This window comes from Phaseolus vulgaris, chromosome 9 (assembly GCF_051622355.1).
Source record: "Phaseolus vulgaris cultivar YP4 chromosome 9, ASM5162235v1, whole genome shotgun sequence".
NCBI lineage: Eukaryota > Viridiplantae > Streptophyta > Magnoliopsida > Fabales > Fabaceae > Phaseolus > Phaseolus vulgaris.
In genome coordinates this window covers 39576503-39592793 of record NC_143506.1, presented here as the reverse complement: position 1 = coordinate 39592793, position 16291 = coordinate 39576503, and the positions used below count along the sequence as shown (strand labels likewise).

Below are 16291 nucleotides of genomic sequence, written 5' to 3'. Positions count from 1 at the left end.
CGTACATCAACATATCATAAATCAACATAAATATCATAAGGAATATAAGCAATTTAGAGGATATAGTACCAAATGATTTAATCTTCTTGCTCATCTAGGACCAAGCCTGTAATTATGCTAAATTAAAAATCTCTTCAGAATCTACCACCCCTTCTCCGAAAACTACTCTATTTCTTTGACTCTAGATACTCCATAAAACTACTACCCAAACACCTTTCCACACTTGATTCCTGGTCCTACTTAACTGCATCAAGTTAAACTGCATCAAGTGTTGTTTAAGGTCATTATGGTAAGCAAGTTGTATTCCCACCCATTTAGCCACCATCAACCAAACCTGGTAGGCTATCTCACATTCCACAAAAAGGTGATGAGTCGTTTCCTCAATCTTGTTACACAACAGACAAATAGTAAAAGACAGGGTAATACATTTTCTCAAGAGGTTCATTCTTGTCGATATTTCCCTTTTAAGGATTTTCCAGACAAGAGTTAAAGCATCAGGTGGAGCTTTTATTGTCCATAAGGTTTCCATAGCTAGACAAATTACAGGAGGATTCACATTTTGTACGATATCATATGCTGATTTCACAGAATAGCCTCCCACTTCAGCTAACTGAACAACCTTATCCTGGGTGTCCAGATGTATTGTGACCTCCTTCAGGTCTAGCAAAAGTTGTGTGATATGTCCACTTTCCCGCTCGAAAAGATTTATTCTACACGACAAATTCCAGACCTAACTTGTACCATTCAAGCTGCCCACTTATTGGATATAACTCCTCTTATTATTTGATATAAGATACAACCTTGGGTATTTTATATCTAGGGGCACATTACCTAGCCATTTATCTTCCCAAAACGAGTAGCATTATTTGTCCCCACTTTCCAGAACATTTGTTTATGGAACCAGCTATCCGTATTCCCTTCTCTGCATTCTAAACACATATCCCTCCACCACTAGGATTGTAATACTCCTCAAGGATCTCCCATTGTTATCCTTTCTGACATATTTAGATAGAATCACATCTCTCCAAACCCCTTAGTTTTCCACCTTCAGTTTCCACACCCATTTAGCTAGTAGAGCCATATTGAAGCTTCCAACATCCTTAATACTTAGCCACACCCCCATTCTTAGGTTTGCATATTGACTCCCATTTTACCCTAGCTATTTTACGTCTGTCACTTTCCCACCCTCACAAAAACATCCTTTGCAAGCTCACCAGTTCTCTGCACACCGATGTTGGGACTTTAAACATGGACAAATAGAACAACAGTATTGTTGTGAACACTAATTTTATCAGGCAAACTCTTTCAGCAAAGGTGAGGTGCTTCCCTTTCCAATTGGATAGTTTCTTGCTGACTCTTCCTATGATCTCTTTCCATAAACACTTTTTCCTATGATTACCACTAACTTGTAAACTCATATATTTAAATGGAATAGACATTTGTGTGCAGTTAAAAATATCCGCAAAGAAATGTAGTAATTGACTCTTTACAATAACATCTAACCTCGATTTATGAAAATTGACTCTTAATCTTTTATACTAATTCTAAACATCGTAAGATTGTCTTTATAGTTAAGATGTCTTGGTCACTAACTTAACACATGTAATAAACAATATTACCAATTCCATTATTAATATTGTTTATTTTTCAAAGCAAATAGAACCATTATAACCTTACATTTATAATCCAAATACTTTTATTTGAATATAAGCATCCACCTACAAGCTTCCTCAAAGATCCACTAAAAAAATGCTGGAATTAAATAATAAATTTGGTGGTCCACAAAAATAGTTCTCTTATTTAAATTTCAAGTTAATCAAAACAATTTAAATTCGTTATTATTCTTTTCCAGTTTATTTTCTATTGATTACCTTTGTCTTGAACATTCAAAACAAACATAGTGTTAAGACTAATCCAAAAGTTCAATTAGAAATATCTACAAACAATTAATTTATCTAAAATACGATGGATATTCAACAATACATGGAGATAAAAAAAATTTAAAATTAGTGTTTTATAAAGGTAAAAAAAGTATAATTTCCTTTCAAATCTTCTATACTTATACACTCTTTCAAACCAAACAGCAACCTCTTTCATTATATTTCCTACCTACTTCTCTTTTAATATTTTATTTTCTATTTATTTTATTTTATTTTTCTCTATTTCTTCTCGTGGCAGACTATCATAGTCTATCCACTTTTAAACTCCTAATAAACAACGAACTCGCTAAAAAATATGATTTATGTTTGATAAAAAATAAAAAAATAAAACTAAAAATTAACGGAGGATCAAGACTATTATATTTTTTAACAGAGTATTTATTGTTTAAAATTCATTAAAAAAATCACCTAAGTTATTTTAATTTTTTTAATATCAAGTGTAGTTTAATCTAAAAAGCTGATATCAATATTGCAAGAATTATATTTAAAATTCAAATCTTATAAAACTTCTCGATTTTAAACAGGTTAAATATGATGCAAAATTAAAATTTCTGAATTATAAAAAATAGTTTTTTTCATTTAAAAACTTCAATAAATATTTATTAAAAATGATTAAGGTGATATAAATTTATTACTAAATAAAAATGACATAAAACCTAACATAAACACTCATATATATTATATAATTATGAATTATATAAATTAATATTTTTTAGTAAAAATATTTTTCGTGATAACTCATTTAAAAATATTTATTCTTTACTTTTATAATCACAATAAAATTTCATACAACAAATTTAAATTTTTAAAAAATTAATATACTTTTCATTTTTAAAATTATATTAAAAATTTATTAAAATTATCAAAAAAAATTAATAAATATTTTTTAAATTAAACATTTTATTGATACATATACTAAAAAAATGTTATTGGTAGAAGAAGGCAGAGAAAGACTTTGAATGAAAAATCAGATTCATGGCTGCCAGCCACCACCTACCAACCTCGTTCTTTCCTTCAATCTTGTGCCAAAATCAAACCAAAAAAGGGGTTTTTAAAATAAATAATTAACAAAAAAAAAAAACAGAAGTGCATGAGTGTCTTGCATTGCATTCCCACCACATGCGCAGACACGTGATCTAGGATCTCTCTCTCTCTTTCTCTCTCTCTGGGATCTGCTACCGTCTCTTTTCAATTCCCATTCTTCGTTTTCATTCCTCCGATCTGCGACTTTTCTCTCTCTCTCTCTCTCTCTCTCTCTCACTAAAACACAACACAACACATCATGTTCCTCTTCGACTGGTTCTATGGCATTCTCGCATCCCTCGGTTTATGGCAGAAAGAAGCCAAGATTCTCTTCCTCGGTCTCGATAATGCCGGCAAGACTACCCTCCTTCACATGCTCAAAGACGAGGTTACCTTCCTCTCTTCTTTTTAACCCCTTCAAAAAAATTTCCCAATCGTTCAAAAATTATATATTTTTTTTAATTTTGAAACTTGGTTGCAGAGATTAGTTCAGCACCAGCCGACCCAGCACCCCACTTCGGAGGAATTGAGCATTGGGAAGATCAAGTTTAAGGCTTTCGATTTGGGGGGTCATCAAGTTGCTCGCAGGGTCTGGAAAGACTATTATGCCAAGGTTTTTTTTTTTTTTTAAATTTGCTTCAACCTCTTGATCTTTATGTTTGTCATTGATTTTTTATGTTTCTTTGGTGGTCATGAGCAATGGGTTGTGTGATTTTTGGAGTTTCTGAAAGTGGGGTTTGTTTAATATCAGGCACTCCCAGTTGGATTGGATGGAACATGTAGCTGATGATAGGGGTTTGGGCTTTGTAATGGTTTATTGCTTCGTTGTTTGCCTAATTGCTTTTGATAAGGTTGTGATGCAACCAACATGTTCATAACCTGGTTATTGTATTTTTAGTTCCTTCAGCAACTTAACTTTGACTCTGTTTGGATAAATAAACTTCCTCGTAAACATGCTTATAGAAGAAGGAATTAAAGAAACATGAAATAAGTTCCTTTCATGCATGGGCTAAAATCAGATTTCTGGCGAAGTTTCTTCTTAATTATTTGTTGGGTTTACTTAATCGATATAGCATTTCTACGATAATGTTTCTTATACATTGGCTGGTTATGACTTCTTCACTGACCTTACAAACCCAGGACCTTCTCTTCCATGCTGGCTTGTTCATTATGAAGTGCTAGATTTACTGATGAGGTTTTTTTGCTGTGGTTTCTGTTGATTTACTGTTGCTGCTTCTTTAAAACCTCTTCCTCAACATTTATAGTTTGGTTTCTGGCTTGTGCAATCTTTTTTCTTATTCATTCTTCTGGTTAATAATCTAGTATGACTCAACTGTCTGCTTGATTTCTCGCAAGTGCTCATCGATCTGCCATATATGCCTTCATAATCCCAGATGAAGCTCTTTGTATTTATCTGATTCATGGGAGGCAAATATTGACAGTGGAAGTTTCGCTGATAGCACCTCTAAACCTTTTTGGAGATGTTTACTAGTTGATTTCCTAACATATCCTGTTTTTCCCTCAAGAATGAGAAAGAAATAACGTACACAAGAGTGGAGGAAGGAACAAATAAAAGATTGCCTAGATTTGTGTACTAGGATGATTATCAGTCTTCCTAATAAATTGAGTCATCCTTTAAGCATCAGAAGAAAATCAGGATTCAAGCCACCATTGTAAATTGATGCATTCTTTCACTTTCAGAGAGGAGATGTATATCTTGAAACTTAAATATGAACTTCGCTTGGTCTATGTTGCTTATTATCTGGATGCATAACCTTTTCTATTCACCAATTCTGCTAAATGTTTGATTCACTTTTCCACTATAGCTTCTTAAAGGTTGGTGGTTTCTTTAGCATATCAACAAGTTCTTCACTTGTTTTTACCTATAATCTGCAATGACTCTGATGATGATGATAGTGTTGTTGGATACTTCAGAATTCTCACCTTGCTGTGTTTCCAGGTGGATGCTGTTGTATACCTGGTCGACGCCTACGACAAGGAGAGATTTGCGGAATCTAAGAAGGAGCTTGATGCTTTGCTTTCAGATGAAGGCTTAGCAGGTGTTCCTTTTCTTGTTCTTGGCAACAAGATTGACATCCCTTATGCAGCATCAGAAGAGGAGCTCCGGTATCATCTAGGCCTGACCAATTTCACCACTGGCAAAGGAAAGATCAACCTCACAGAATCCAACCTTCGACCCCTTGAAGTTTTCATGTGCAGCATTGTGCGCAAGATGGGATATGGTGAAGGCTTCCAGTGGCTTTCCCAGTACATCAAGTAGAGTCCTTGGTCATTTGCAGTGTCCCTTTCTCTTGTCAACTAGCTCTGTCTGCAGTTACATCAGAAGATCTTTTTACTTTGTTTTTGCTTTTGATGATTTTTGATTGGATTATTTGATACAACTGCAGTGATATTACATGATAAAATTTGTATCTTGAAAGAATTTTTTGGGGAATGTTCTCCTTTCAAATACTGGATTCTGTTGTAGGATGGTATGACTTGGCAGGAACTATTAATAAATCTGGAAGAATCTTTAGTCCATTTTCTTCTTTGTTACATATGAATGGTGGCTGACTTTTCTCTTATTTCTTCTACCTTGTGATCTGGTTATGATTTTCCAAATAAGAATAGAGAGGAATGTGCTATTTAAATAGAAATATTAACATTTTTTGTCTATGACTAAGTATTTGAAAACAATGTTGGGCTGTGACTAGTTTAACATCATCTGGGAGGAGCAATGTTTGACCAAACACATTTACATAAAAAGTTCTTGAAAATAAAGGGAGTTTTATTTTGGAGGAACCAAAAAATTTAGAAGAAAGAAAAATGAATATTTGTAATTTATTATATTAAAAGTCTCTTATAGATTTTAATTGCATGGATAATGAATGACACATAATCTTAGAGATCTAAAAATGAACATGTGTAATTTTATGAGGAAAAATATATTTGACTTTTTTTTATAATTTTAATGTTCTTATTCTTAGTTTTAATTCTTTTATTTCAATCCATAAAAAGGTTGTTACATATATGTATATAGCTTAAGGATGAAGTGAAAAAAAACCTCGATTACTAAATCCTCTAGCATTTTCATTCTTTTATCCCTAACTTTTTTTTCTTGGAAAACCTTCGTTCTCAAATTCCCAAGAACGTTTTGTTCTTTTATCTTCAAAGCTGTTTCAAAAATCTTCATTCTTAAATCTCCAAATCACTTAATCAAGCTGCACACGTCTCACCATTTATAAGAGCATGGAATCAAAACTTCATCTCATGTTCCGATATGTTTAATATATAGTTTCACATTGTTTGGAACTTGAGATTAAAAACAATTTATATATTTTAAAGACAAAATGATAACTCTAAAAATGAGTAAGAGAACTCCAATAGTAATTCTTCAAATGAAGAGGATACCTTACTCTCAATAACACCACATTCTTTTCTCCTCGTGGGTGTTTAACTATTATTATTCGTTGTTGATGTTATATGCAATATTATTGTTAACATTTGCTTAATGATGTGGCGTGGTTATTATGCTATGAAGAAAACTATACGTCAATCTTGCCCTTAATTTGGCCTCCTTGACTCAAATTTTGACAATGATTTTATATGTCTATCGTTAAACTACCTCTTCTAATTCATGTGCTACCTTCTGGAAAATTTCTCCTTAATTAATGCAAGACCATGATCAATCTCTTGATAATTGATCTATTGAGTATATTTAATAATGGATATTTCAAAGTCTTGAAATTATATCTCTCTTGAAGAGTATGAAGTTCAACATTGAAATTTGAAGATTGTATTTTCAAGGTATCTTGAAAATCCAACAAACATTAATTATTCATTATCTCTTTGTGAAAAAATATTTCTCTCCTCTATACAAAGGGAGCTTGTGAGTAAGAGAAAAACAAACAAGAGAGAAGAAAAGCAACATAAAGAATAAATATTCGCTGTAGTGTAAGATTAGAAATCCCAGTGAAATACTAGATAAACATTGTATTTCATTATTGTTGAGTGAGATTAAGTATTATCCTCATTTTAAAATGAGAGAAATAAATGTTGTAATCATACTTTCATAGTAGAAGAGTTCCTATAAATTTTTATTTTTATAAGCAAAGGGAGGTTGATAGCTGCATGCACACCATAGCAACGAAATAAACTCAGCTTCTTACTTTAGGTTCCAAGAGTTACTCCCAAACTTTGTTCAATTCATGAATCATGACCACAGAAACATCGAATCTTGTGTTGTTAGATGATATAACTATGGACAGCAGCATTGTTTTTCACCAATGATTGTTTACTCATACTACCTAGTGAGCTAGCTGCGTTGACTTTGGAAGGTAGCTGAAAACTTGCATTAATAAATGAATGGATTTTATGACTAATACTGAAAGAGCTTGTCTTGTGGACTAAGTTTTGCAGTGGACTTAATTAGGGATTATGGGTATGCTATTTGCATCATGGAATATCGTTGAACCTAATTATTTAACCAAAATATTATTAATTAAACGCATATATGCCCGGAAAAAAATACATAGAAAACTATCCTTATTGATTATAAATTCAAAATAGAAAACAGATTGACAAGTAATGGTAGTTTCAACATTCCAACAGCTTCCAAACTAAAGTGTAAATTTTGATGGGTAGTGATAAATTGACAGTACATAATTTTTACACATTACAACTCTCAATACTATTATTTTAATATTTTTTAATATTATTTAATTATAAATTTATTCTTTATTATATATATTTATATATAAATCTATCACATCAAAATTGCATACAACTCAAAGGATCAAAATTGCATACAACTCAAAGGATCGTCAAAATATCATTTCTCAATTTTGATATCTACAAGGGTTTCTAAGATGTTTTGCAGCATATCTGATGTGATCACAGAAGTAATCTGCGAAAAGTGATACTTTGGACTTTGCCAGCACCATGGTTTAAATAACAATTGATTATCCAAATAAATGCTACACTTATATTCTGTATCAAAACGCAGGAAAGAGTTGTTTGGAAGTGAAGTTTTTGATGAACGAACTTTACTAAACAAGTATGAACTAAGTCTCAAAATTGATTTACAAAATAAAAAATACAAAATTGGAAGTGGCTATTCAGGAACAATGACCTTTTTACACAAGATGCTCTGTATATAAGCGTATTATCTTGGCCTCTCGGGTGGCATATCTGAGTACTTGCTTACTCTTTTGCCTTTGAAGCTAACAATGCAAGTCGCATAATGAAACTGAATGTTAACTTACCAAACACCAAAAGTAGTAAGAATGAAGATGTATTACTTATCAGATGAAAAATTAAAGTAGAACAAAGAAAGAATGTGAAGAGAGCATATAAACGGATATTACAACTTCACAGCAGCTATTGCTTCTGGTTTAAAATCAACCCGCAGACCCAATACACGCCTAACCTCTGCTGGAGTTAATCTCCAGGTCATAGGTCCAGAATTCTCACCCCAGAAATCTAGAATCTCAGAAACCTTTTCTAAATTTAGAATTGTTGCCATTTGAGTAAGACGTGCAAACTTGTCTCTGACAGTTCTCTGTGTCATGACACTGAAATGACTTACCAAAGCTCTAGCATCTCGGTCAAGCTGAAGACCGCCTAGCTGACTAAATCTTTTCTGCATCATAATAACTTCTAGCCTTTTCACAATGAAGTCAATAATCAAATGAACAAAGGTGTCATAATTGTTAGCAGTCATTAGTGGCTGCAGCCATGCCACATTTGTCTCAACAGCATGGAGAAGTCTCTGAACCCATGGGTCATTCACCTCATTATCTGCATACTCAACCTCTGAAAGCTCATAGCTAATTGTTCCAACGCTGTCTAGTACTGGTCTTATTCGAGGTGTAATGGTTGACACAAGTTGTTCTATGCCAGCAGTCAACGCTTGCTTGAAAGCATTGCTGCAATCTACCAACTCAGTCAAACAAGATTTTACCTTTTCTCGATCAGCTGGTGCAGGAAACACCTGCATGAAGTTATTCAGTCCGTTAATTTTGCAACTTTAAGATAGGCAAAGCAAACAGACATAAAATAAAGAATGACCTATACATTATAAACCCACAAAGGAAAAATTGACATTGCGCTATATAATCTTAGCAGGTAGTTAAGTCTGTCATCAGGATGGACTAATGGAATATAACAGTTTTCTGAAATGTGATGACAGTACTATGCAGAGAGGAGCAGCAGAATTGGAATATAAGAAAGATGATGGTCATATCTGGGAGGTAGAAAGCAAAACAAGTCATTTTCAGCCAAAAAAATGAGAAGGTGAGGCGAATATACTGAATTATGTAGGGGATCCAGCATAAAGGAATTAAATGATTAAGCATCCGCCGAAGATAGACAATTCTGATTTTAGATAAAACTCTAAATCATGTTACAACAATTCATAACTACATCCTGCACAAATTAAACGACACAAACTGCATAAACACATTTTGTGAATAATCCCTAACCTAGGAATCTAAAATAACCTTATAATGGGACACCAGGCACACAATGCATAAGGCAAGGGTGTGCCAACTGTACTTACTGCTAAAATTAACATAGGAATTCAAAATTTAATGAATTTCATTAGTGATATATATTTTAAGGTAATAAAAATATACGTCACTCACCTCACCACATTGTTCTTCAATTTCATGTTTTAGCTTCAGAACATACTCACTGCTAACATCCATATTATTCAAAGCTGTTGCAATTTCTGTCCCTGTCTTTTGCACACCAACGCCACCAAAGAACAACTTTGCACCAAGGTTTGGCTCTCTTATCTTTTGCTGCAAGGCTTCATGGTATTCATTACCGAGCAAACTGCTGGCACCACTCAAAACAGCTACAACAGAACTGATATTCGAAGTGGATATTGCCCTCCGCAGGCAACTCTGCAATACATAAAACACATCATCCACCATAGAAGTGGTAAGGCTGTCAGGCACATATTCATCAATCCTTATTGCTTTCCTGACATTCTCCAACATGAAAAATCCCTCCAAAATGACATAAAAGCCGGTTAAATCTTGTGCGACCTTGCTGAAACTGCCACTCCGGAAAGCCTTGGTGGCACGAGGAAGCAACTCAGGGTCAACAGAAGTAAGCCCTTTGATCTTTGAAATCGTGAATTCAGTGTAATCCTCACCAAGCTGCATAAGGGAGAGAATCTCCTCCAAATATAACTCAACCTCTCGTGGGTCAGGACCCTCAGGACCTCCTCCAACAGAAAGCATATTGGTGTTGTGTGCATTTATCTCAGAGGACAACTTAGCCAACTTCCTATACTCCATATACTTCTTCAAAATCACAGAACCACGAGAATCACACTCCTCCTGAAGCTCACAGATGGCATACACAATACCATCCTCCCCACAAAGACCACTCAAGATCTCACTATTCTCCTCAATCGCCAACACAATGTCCTTAAACAAATTGGTCAAACAACCAACAAAATTGACATTCCGCTGATCCATTGTCTCCACCAGCTGCTCAAACTCCATTCTTGACCTCATTGTAATCACCTTCTTCAAGTACCCAACATAGACCTGCAATCCTTCCTCCTCCACGCCTAGTGGGGTGAAGAGGCGAATGAACCTAAGCAATGATTGATCCAGGTTCAGCATCGTGGAACAAGTTTTTTCCTTACCATAATATGAAGTTCAATTTATGACCTCAATGCAAAAAAATATATACACATTATCTATCATCCAATAAAAAAAATCATTGTATGAATGATAGTAACAAATGTGAAAGTGAACAAACTAATTGTAAAAGTAATGATAGGAACCTCTAATATTTCCAATAAATAAAGATTCTCTCATCATAAAATGCAAACTCTAGTGACTTTAAATAAACTTTACAAGTGCAACGTAACCTACACTGAGAAAAACTAGGAATAACAAACCTAACAAACTAGAATAATTCAAATAACTATCAAGATTTTTAGAAATTGGCTTATTGAAAGTAAACAAACTCCACCACTTTTTGACTTGAAAGATCACGTAGATAATGATATCTGACACCAATATGTTTAGTTCTCCAATACATGACAAGATTTTTCGAGAGCTTGATTGATCCGTTTGTGTTCCACAGAAGACTAACTCCACCACTTTCTGACTTGAAAGATCACGTAGATAATGATATCTGACACCATTATATTTAGTTCACCAATACATCACAAGATTTTTAGAGAGCTTGATTGATGAACTGTTGTCACAAAAACAATATCAATACACTCACAATTTTTAACTCCAATATGTTCAAGAACCCCCTTCACCCAAACACAGTGGAAAGCACATAAGGTTGCTGCCACATATTCAGCCTCTGTTGAAGATAATGTGACTATGGCTTGTTTCTGTGAAGTCCAACAAACTGCTGCCTCGCTGAGCAGAAAGACATACCCTGAAGTACTCTTCCTACCCACATCTCTTGCACAATCACTGTCGCTATATGCCAAAAGTTTTGAAACTGTCCTTCTATAAAACAAGCCAAAAACCAGTGTACCTTTAAATACCTCAATGCCAAAATCCAGAACCTCTCTTGCATATTTCTTTTGGCATACGTTAATTCCATTTGCATTGTGACTTACTTCAACTCCAAGGAAGAACCTCATTTTATAAGGTCCATCATCTCAAATTCTTTCTTTACAGACTTCTTAAACCTTGCACACAATTCTTCATCATTACTAGTATATATAAAGTCACCAACATACAAATTTACCATGATTGGTCTTTCTTCTTTTCTCTTGATTAATGGGGTATTGTCATGCATGACTGATCTTTGTCAATCCTTCTCTCTGGAAATAACTGGATTCTATTAAACCATGTTCTTGGTGCTTGCTTTAATCCATACAAGGCTTTGTTGAGCTTATTACCTTGTCTTCACCATGTTTGATGAAGCCCTCAAGTTGATCTACATATACTTCTTTCAATTCCCATTTAAGAAGGCACTTTTCACATCTAGTTGGTAAACATTCCATATCTTTTGGCTGCCACAGCCAACACAATCCGAATTGTGTCCCATCAAGCTACCAAAGCATACACTTCACTGTAGTCTACCCTTCAGTTTGTGTGTACCCTCTTGCAACAAGTTAGGCCTTGTATTTGTCAACCTTGCCCTCCTCGTTAAATTTGGTTTTGCAAATCCATTTCACTTCAATTTTCTTGGCATGTGTTGGCAAAGTCACTAATTCCCATGTCTTGTTTTTCTCGATGGCATTTATCTCAAGTTTCATTGCTTCTATCCATTTTTCATCATTCACAAATTTATTATAATTTGAGGGATCACCATTTGACATAAACAAAACCATACCTACCTCCTGTTAATTAGAGAAACCCTCTCCACTTTCATAGTCCAACAGCCAACTAAGTGGTCTTCTATCTCTTCTTGGTTGTTACTTAGGCTCTAGTGTGTGCTCAAAGTTGCAAGCATTGCTCACACTTTTGCTTCTATAGTTGATTCTTTGTCAGAATCCCCCATGTCATCACCCGCAATCAAGAGTATTTTGTTTTGTTTCTTTTGAGTTTAGGGTTTAGGGTTCCAATGCCATTTTCTTTCTTTCTTCAAATATAGCATCCCTATTGACTGAGATTTTCTTCAACACTAGATCATACAAGAGGTAAGCCTTGGATTTGTCACTCACTCCAAGTAAGATACATTTGAAACTTCTATCGTCCAATTTAGTTCTCTTCTTTTTAGGTATATGGACGTGGGCAATGCAACAAAAAACCCTAAGTAGTTAACTATGGGTTTCAATCCGTTTCATCTTTCTTCTGGCACCATCTCCTTTACTACTTTGGTAAGGCTTCTATTGATCACATGGTTTCTCCACTTCGTAGCTTCTACCCATAAGGTCTTCAACATCTCTTTCTTGGTGAGTAAGCAACACACTATATTATATTCGTAATCGTTCAATTTCTTTGTTGGACTACTCCATTTTATAGTGTGAACACAATTGTTAACTACCTTTTGATGCCATGCTCTATGCAGAACTGATTGAACTTGATTGAGGTGAATTCTTGGCGAGTAAGCAACACACTATATTCATAATCGTTCAATTTCTTCGTTCGACTACTCCATTTTATAGTGTGAACACAATTGTTAACTACCTTTTGATGCCATGTTCTATGCAGAAATGATTGAACTTGATTGAGGTGAATTCTTGACGAGTAAGCAACACACTATATTCATAATCGTTCAATTTCTTTGTTCAACTACTCCATTTTATAGTGTGAACACAATTGTTAACTACCTTTTGATGCCATGCTCTATGCAGAACTGATTGAACTTGATTAAGGTGAATTCTCTTCCCCTTTCTGTTTGTAAACAACATATTGCTTTCTGAGCTTCTTTCTGAACCAGATTCTTGAAGCATTTGAATATTTCAAATGTTTCACCTTTTTTTGTTTGCATGAAAATAAATCCAAGTTTTGGGAGAGTAGTTATCTACAAGCACTAGCAAATATCTCTTACCACCATTAGAGATTGGAGAGATCGGTCCAAACAGGTCGCCATGCACCGATTCAAGTTTTTCCGATGCACTCCAATGACTTTTCTTTGGTATTTTGTCTCGATGTTGCTTACCAATATTACACACCTTGCAAACCCCATCAACTTTCTTGAATTTTGGTAGCCCTTTCACCATACATTTCTTCTGCATGACAGCAATGAACTTATGATTTACATGCCCATACCTTCTATGCCATAAGTCCTCTATGTTCTCCTCCTCAACCTTTAAGCATCTCCTCGGAAGTGATTTCACTATAGCATGAATCAAAAACATTTGATCCACGACCATCTTGTTGTTTACAATTTTACCTCTATGAGATGATAAATTTTGAATGTCCCTCCTTTTATTATAATGACCATGAAGTTTACCTAGGCTTAGAAAATTGTTGATCAAGTCTGGCACAAATTAAACATCACTCACAATTTGAGTTAATCCTTCCACTTCAAACTTGACACCTCCTTTCCCTGCAATGACATTATCAAGTTGTTTCAAAATCTAACTTATGTAACTTTCGTCTAGTTCAATGAACCACCTTTTATCTCCTGTCATATGATTTGAACAACCACAATCGATATCCCTTTGTCCTTAGTACCCTGAACTTCAGCATGTGTCATTAGCAGCAACTCCTTCCTCATTAGACTTAGCATAGTTTGCTTCCTTTTGTAGACGTGGACATTCAAGTTGGTAGGGTCCTTGCTTTTTACACTGATAGCATATAATAGCATTTATGCTTGCAAATGTTTTGGCTCTTCCTTGCCCCCTCACGTAGCTGCTACCTCCTCTTTGAGAGTTATGTCTTCCTCTCCCATGTCCGTAATGTGTGCCATGTTCAACTTGCAGAACTTGTTCTTCACTCCTTTTCTCTCTTACTAAGTAGTGAAATCTGTAACTCATCCGCAGTTAAGAGATCAATGTCTGTAGATTCTTCAATTGAGCAGCATACAACAAAGTTGAAGTTGTCTGTCAGATATCTAAGCATATATAAGTATCTTCCTTACGATTTTCACATAGTTCATATCTGCCCCGTAATTCCTTATGCCATTTGTTGTTTCCATCACTCTTCCAAAATAATCATTCACTGATTCTCCCGGCTTCATTTCTAAGGTTTTAAATATCCGTCGAAACCTTTGCAGCTGTGCACATTTCACTCTAGCATTCCCTTGATACTTGACTTTCATAGATTCCCATATTTGTTTAACCGTTTCTTTCTGTGAAATGGTCTTGATGATGTATTTATCAATGGCCTTAAATAGACAGTTCTTTGATTTCAGGTCTTTGAGCTTTGCTTCATCCAATGCCTTCTGCTGTGCTACACTGAAGGTTCATTCTCCTTTCGTTTGTTGATTCCAGATTCAATAACACTCCAGTACTCTCTCATTGAAGTAGATTCTCCATGAGTAAAATCCAGTGATCATAGTCTCGACCAAATTTGGGGATACATGGTGTGGTAAAATTGCTTGATTCTGCCATTTCACTTTCTTGACTCACTCTAGTGTTTTTTCCTCTCAAACACTCTTGTTTAACTCACTCTAGTGTTTTCCCTCTCAAACACGTGTAGTTTACTCACTTTATGAAGCCTGTGGTGGAGCTCTGATACCAAATGTAAAAGTACCGATCGGAACTTCTAATATTTCTGATAAATAAAGATGCTCTCATATCATAAAATGCAAATTTAAATAAGCTTTACTTGAAAAACTACGAATAACAACCCTAGCAAACTAAAATAATGCAAAATACTTATCCTGCTCTAAAAACCATCTTATTAAACGTAAACAAACTTACTGGCCTATATTTCAGCAAAGAATATTTTCTAATAAAGATGTAACCAAATATAACAATTTGCAACTGGATGGCAGAGTTCCAGCGAAAAAAAAATATGCATACACTGTTTACTCTTATCTGTAGTATATATGTATATGTATATGCATTACTCTCATAATTTAAGATATAGGAAAAAAAGAGATCCATGATTGAACCTGAGAATGGCGGGGTGATCGCGCTGATCCACTGCGGCAGAGAGCTTCTTCCTTACGATTCCCTCCAATTGCTTCTTCGCTGCTAACAAGCGATCCCTCTGAAGCTGATCGGAGCCGGAATCCTTGTATTGCGCGTCGATCTGGAGGAAGGTCTGGACGTAGCGCGCGGCGGACTCGTAGTCCTCTGCCTCGAGTGCACGGTGGACGCCTTCGAGGGAGTTGGCGCGCTCCACGATGGCGTCGATGCGGAGGAGCGTGTTGCGGACGCGCGACTGCGCCAGGTCAAGCTCGCGGACCTTGCGGCTGACCTGGTCAGCGAGGTCGGAGGTGGAGGCGACGTTGGAGAGCATGTAATCGGCGTCGGAGTTGACAATGTCGAGGACGTCGGAGGAGCGCTGGAGCTGGAGGAGGTGACGGTCGAGGTCAGTGCGCTGCGAGAGAAGCTCGTCGAGTTCTACGTCAACGGCTCTCTGGTGAGCGATGCACTCGTGGAGGAGGCGCGTCATGGCGCCGACGTCGGTGAGGGTACGCACGTATTCGACGGCCTCCGCCGTGCCGAAATGAATTGAGTTGGCGAGGGTTTCTTCGTCCGCTACATTATTCCCGTTGGCCTCAGGCGTATTCATCTTTCTCACACCATCAATTGCAACAACCCAGTTCTCAGATCAGATACCAAATAACATATTTTCGCACCATCTTTTAATAAAATAATTACTTAACAACTTTTTTTTATTAAAACGCATATAAATTTTGATTAATATAAATTATAGTTTGAATTTATAATATTTAAAAATTACATATACATAATATAAGTTTATGATAAAATA

At 35.4% G+C, this 16291-nt stretch overlaps 2 protein-coding genes and 1 non-coding gene across 3 annotated transcripts; 2 read left to right on the top strand and 1 right to left on the bottom strand.

The window, feature by feature from the left end:
• The first annotated feature begins 2899 nt into the window (after positions 1-2899).
• Positions 2900-5504, top strand: LOC137820325 (small COPII coat GTPase SAR1A). Its single transcript, XM_068624355.2, has 3 exons — positions 2900-3351; positions 3445-3576; positions 4924-5504. Exons 1-3 carry the CDS (start codon positions 3223-3225, stop codon positions 5242-5244), a joined length of 582 nt encoding a protein of 193 aa, XP_068480456.1. The 5' UTR covers positions 2900-3222; the 3' UTR covers positions 5245-5504.
• On the top strand, positions 4351-4472 carry LOC137823249 (small nucleolar RNA snoR83). The gene has a single exon (XR_011083102.1). It is a non-coding gene; the product is annotated as a small nucleolar RNA snoR83 (small nucleolar RNA).
• Positions 5505-8240: 2736 nt separating the features above from the next.
• LOC137820789 (conserved oligomeric Golgi complex subunit 4) lies at positions 8241-16163 on the bottom strand. The gene is made up of 3 exons (XM_068625034.2): positions 15465-16163; positions 9608-10574; positions 8241-8955 (listed from the first exon to the last, which is right to left on the bottom strand). Exons 1-3 carry the CDS (start codon positions 16088-16090, stop codon positions 8326-8328), a joined length of 2223 nt encoding a protein of 740 aa, XP_068481135.1. The 5' UTR covers positions 16091-16163; the 3' UTR covers positions 8241-8325.
• Positions 16164-16291: the final 128 nt, after the last annotated feature.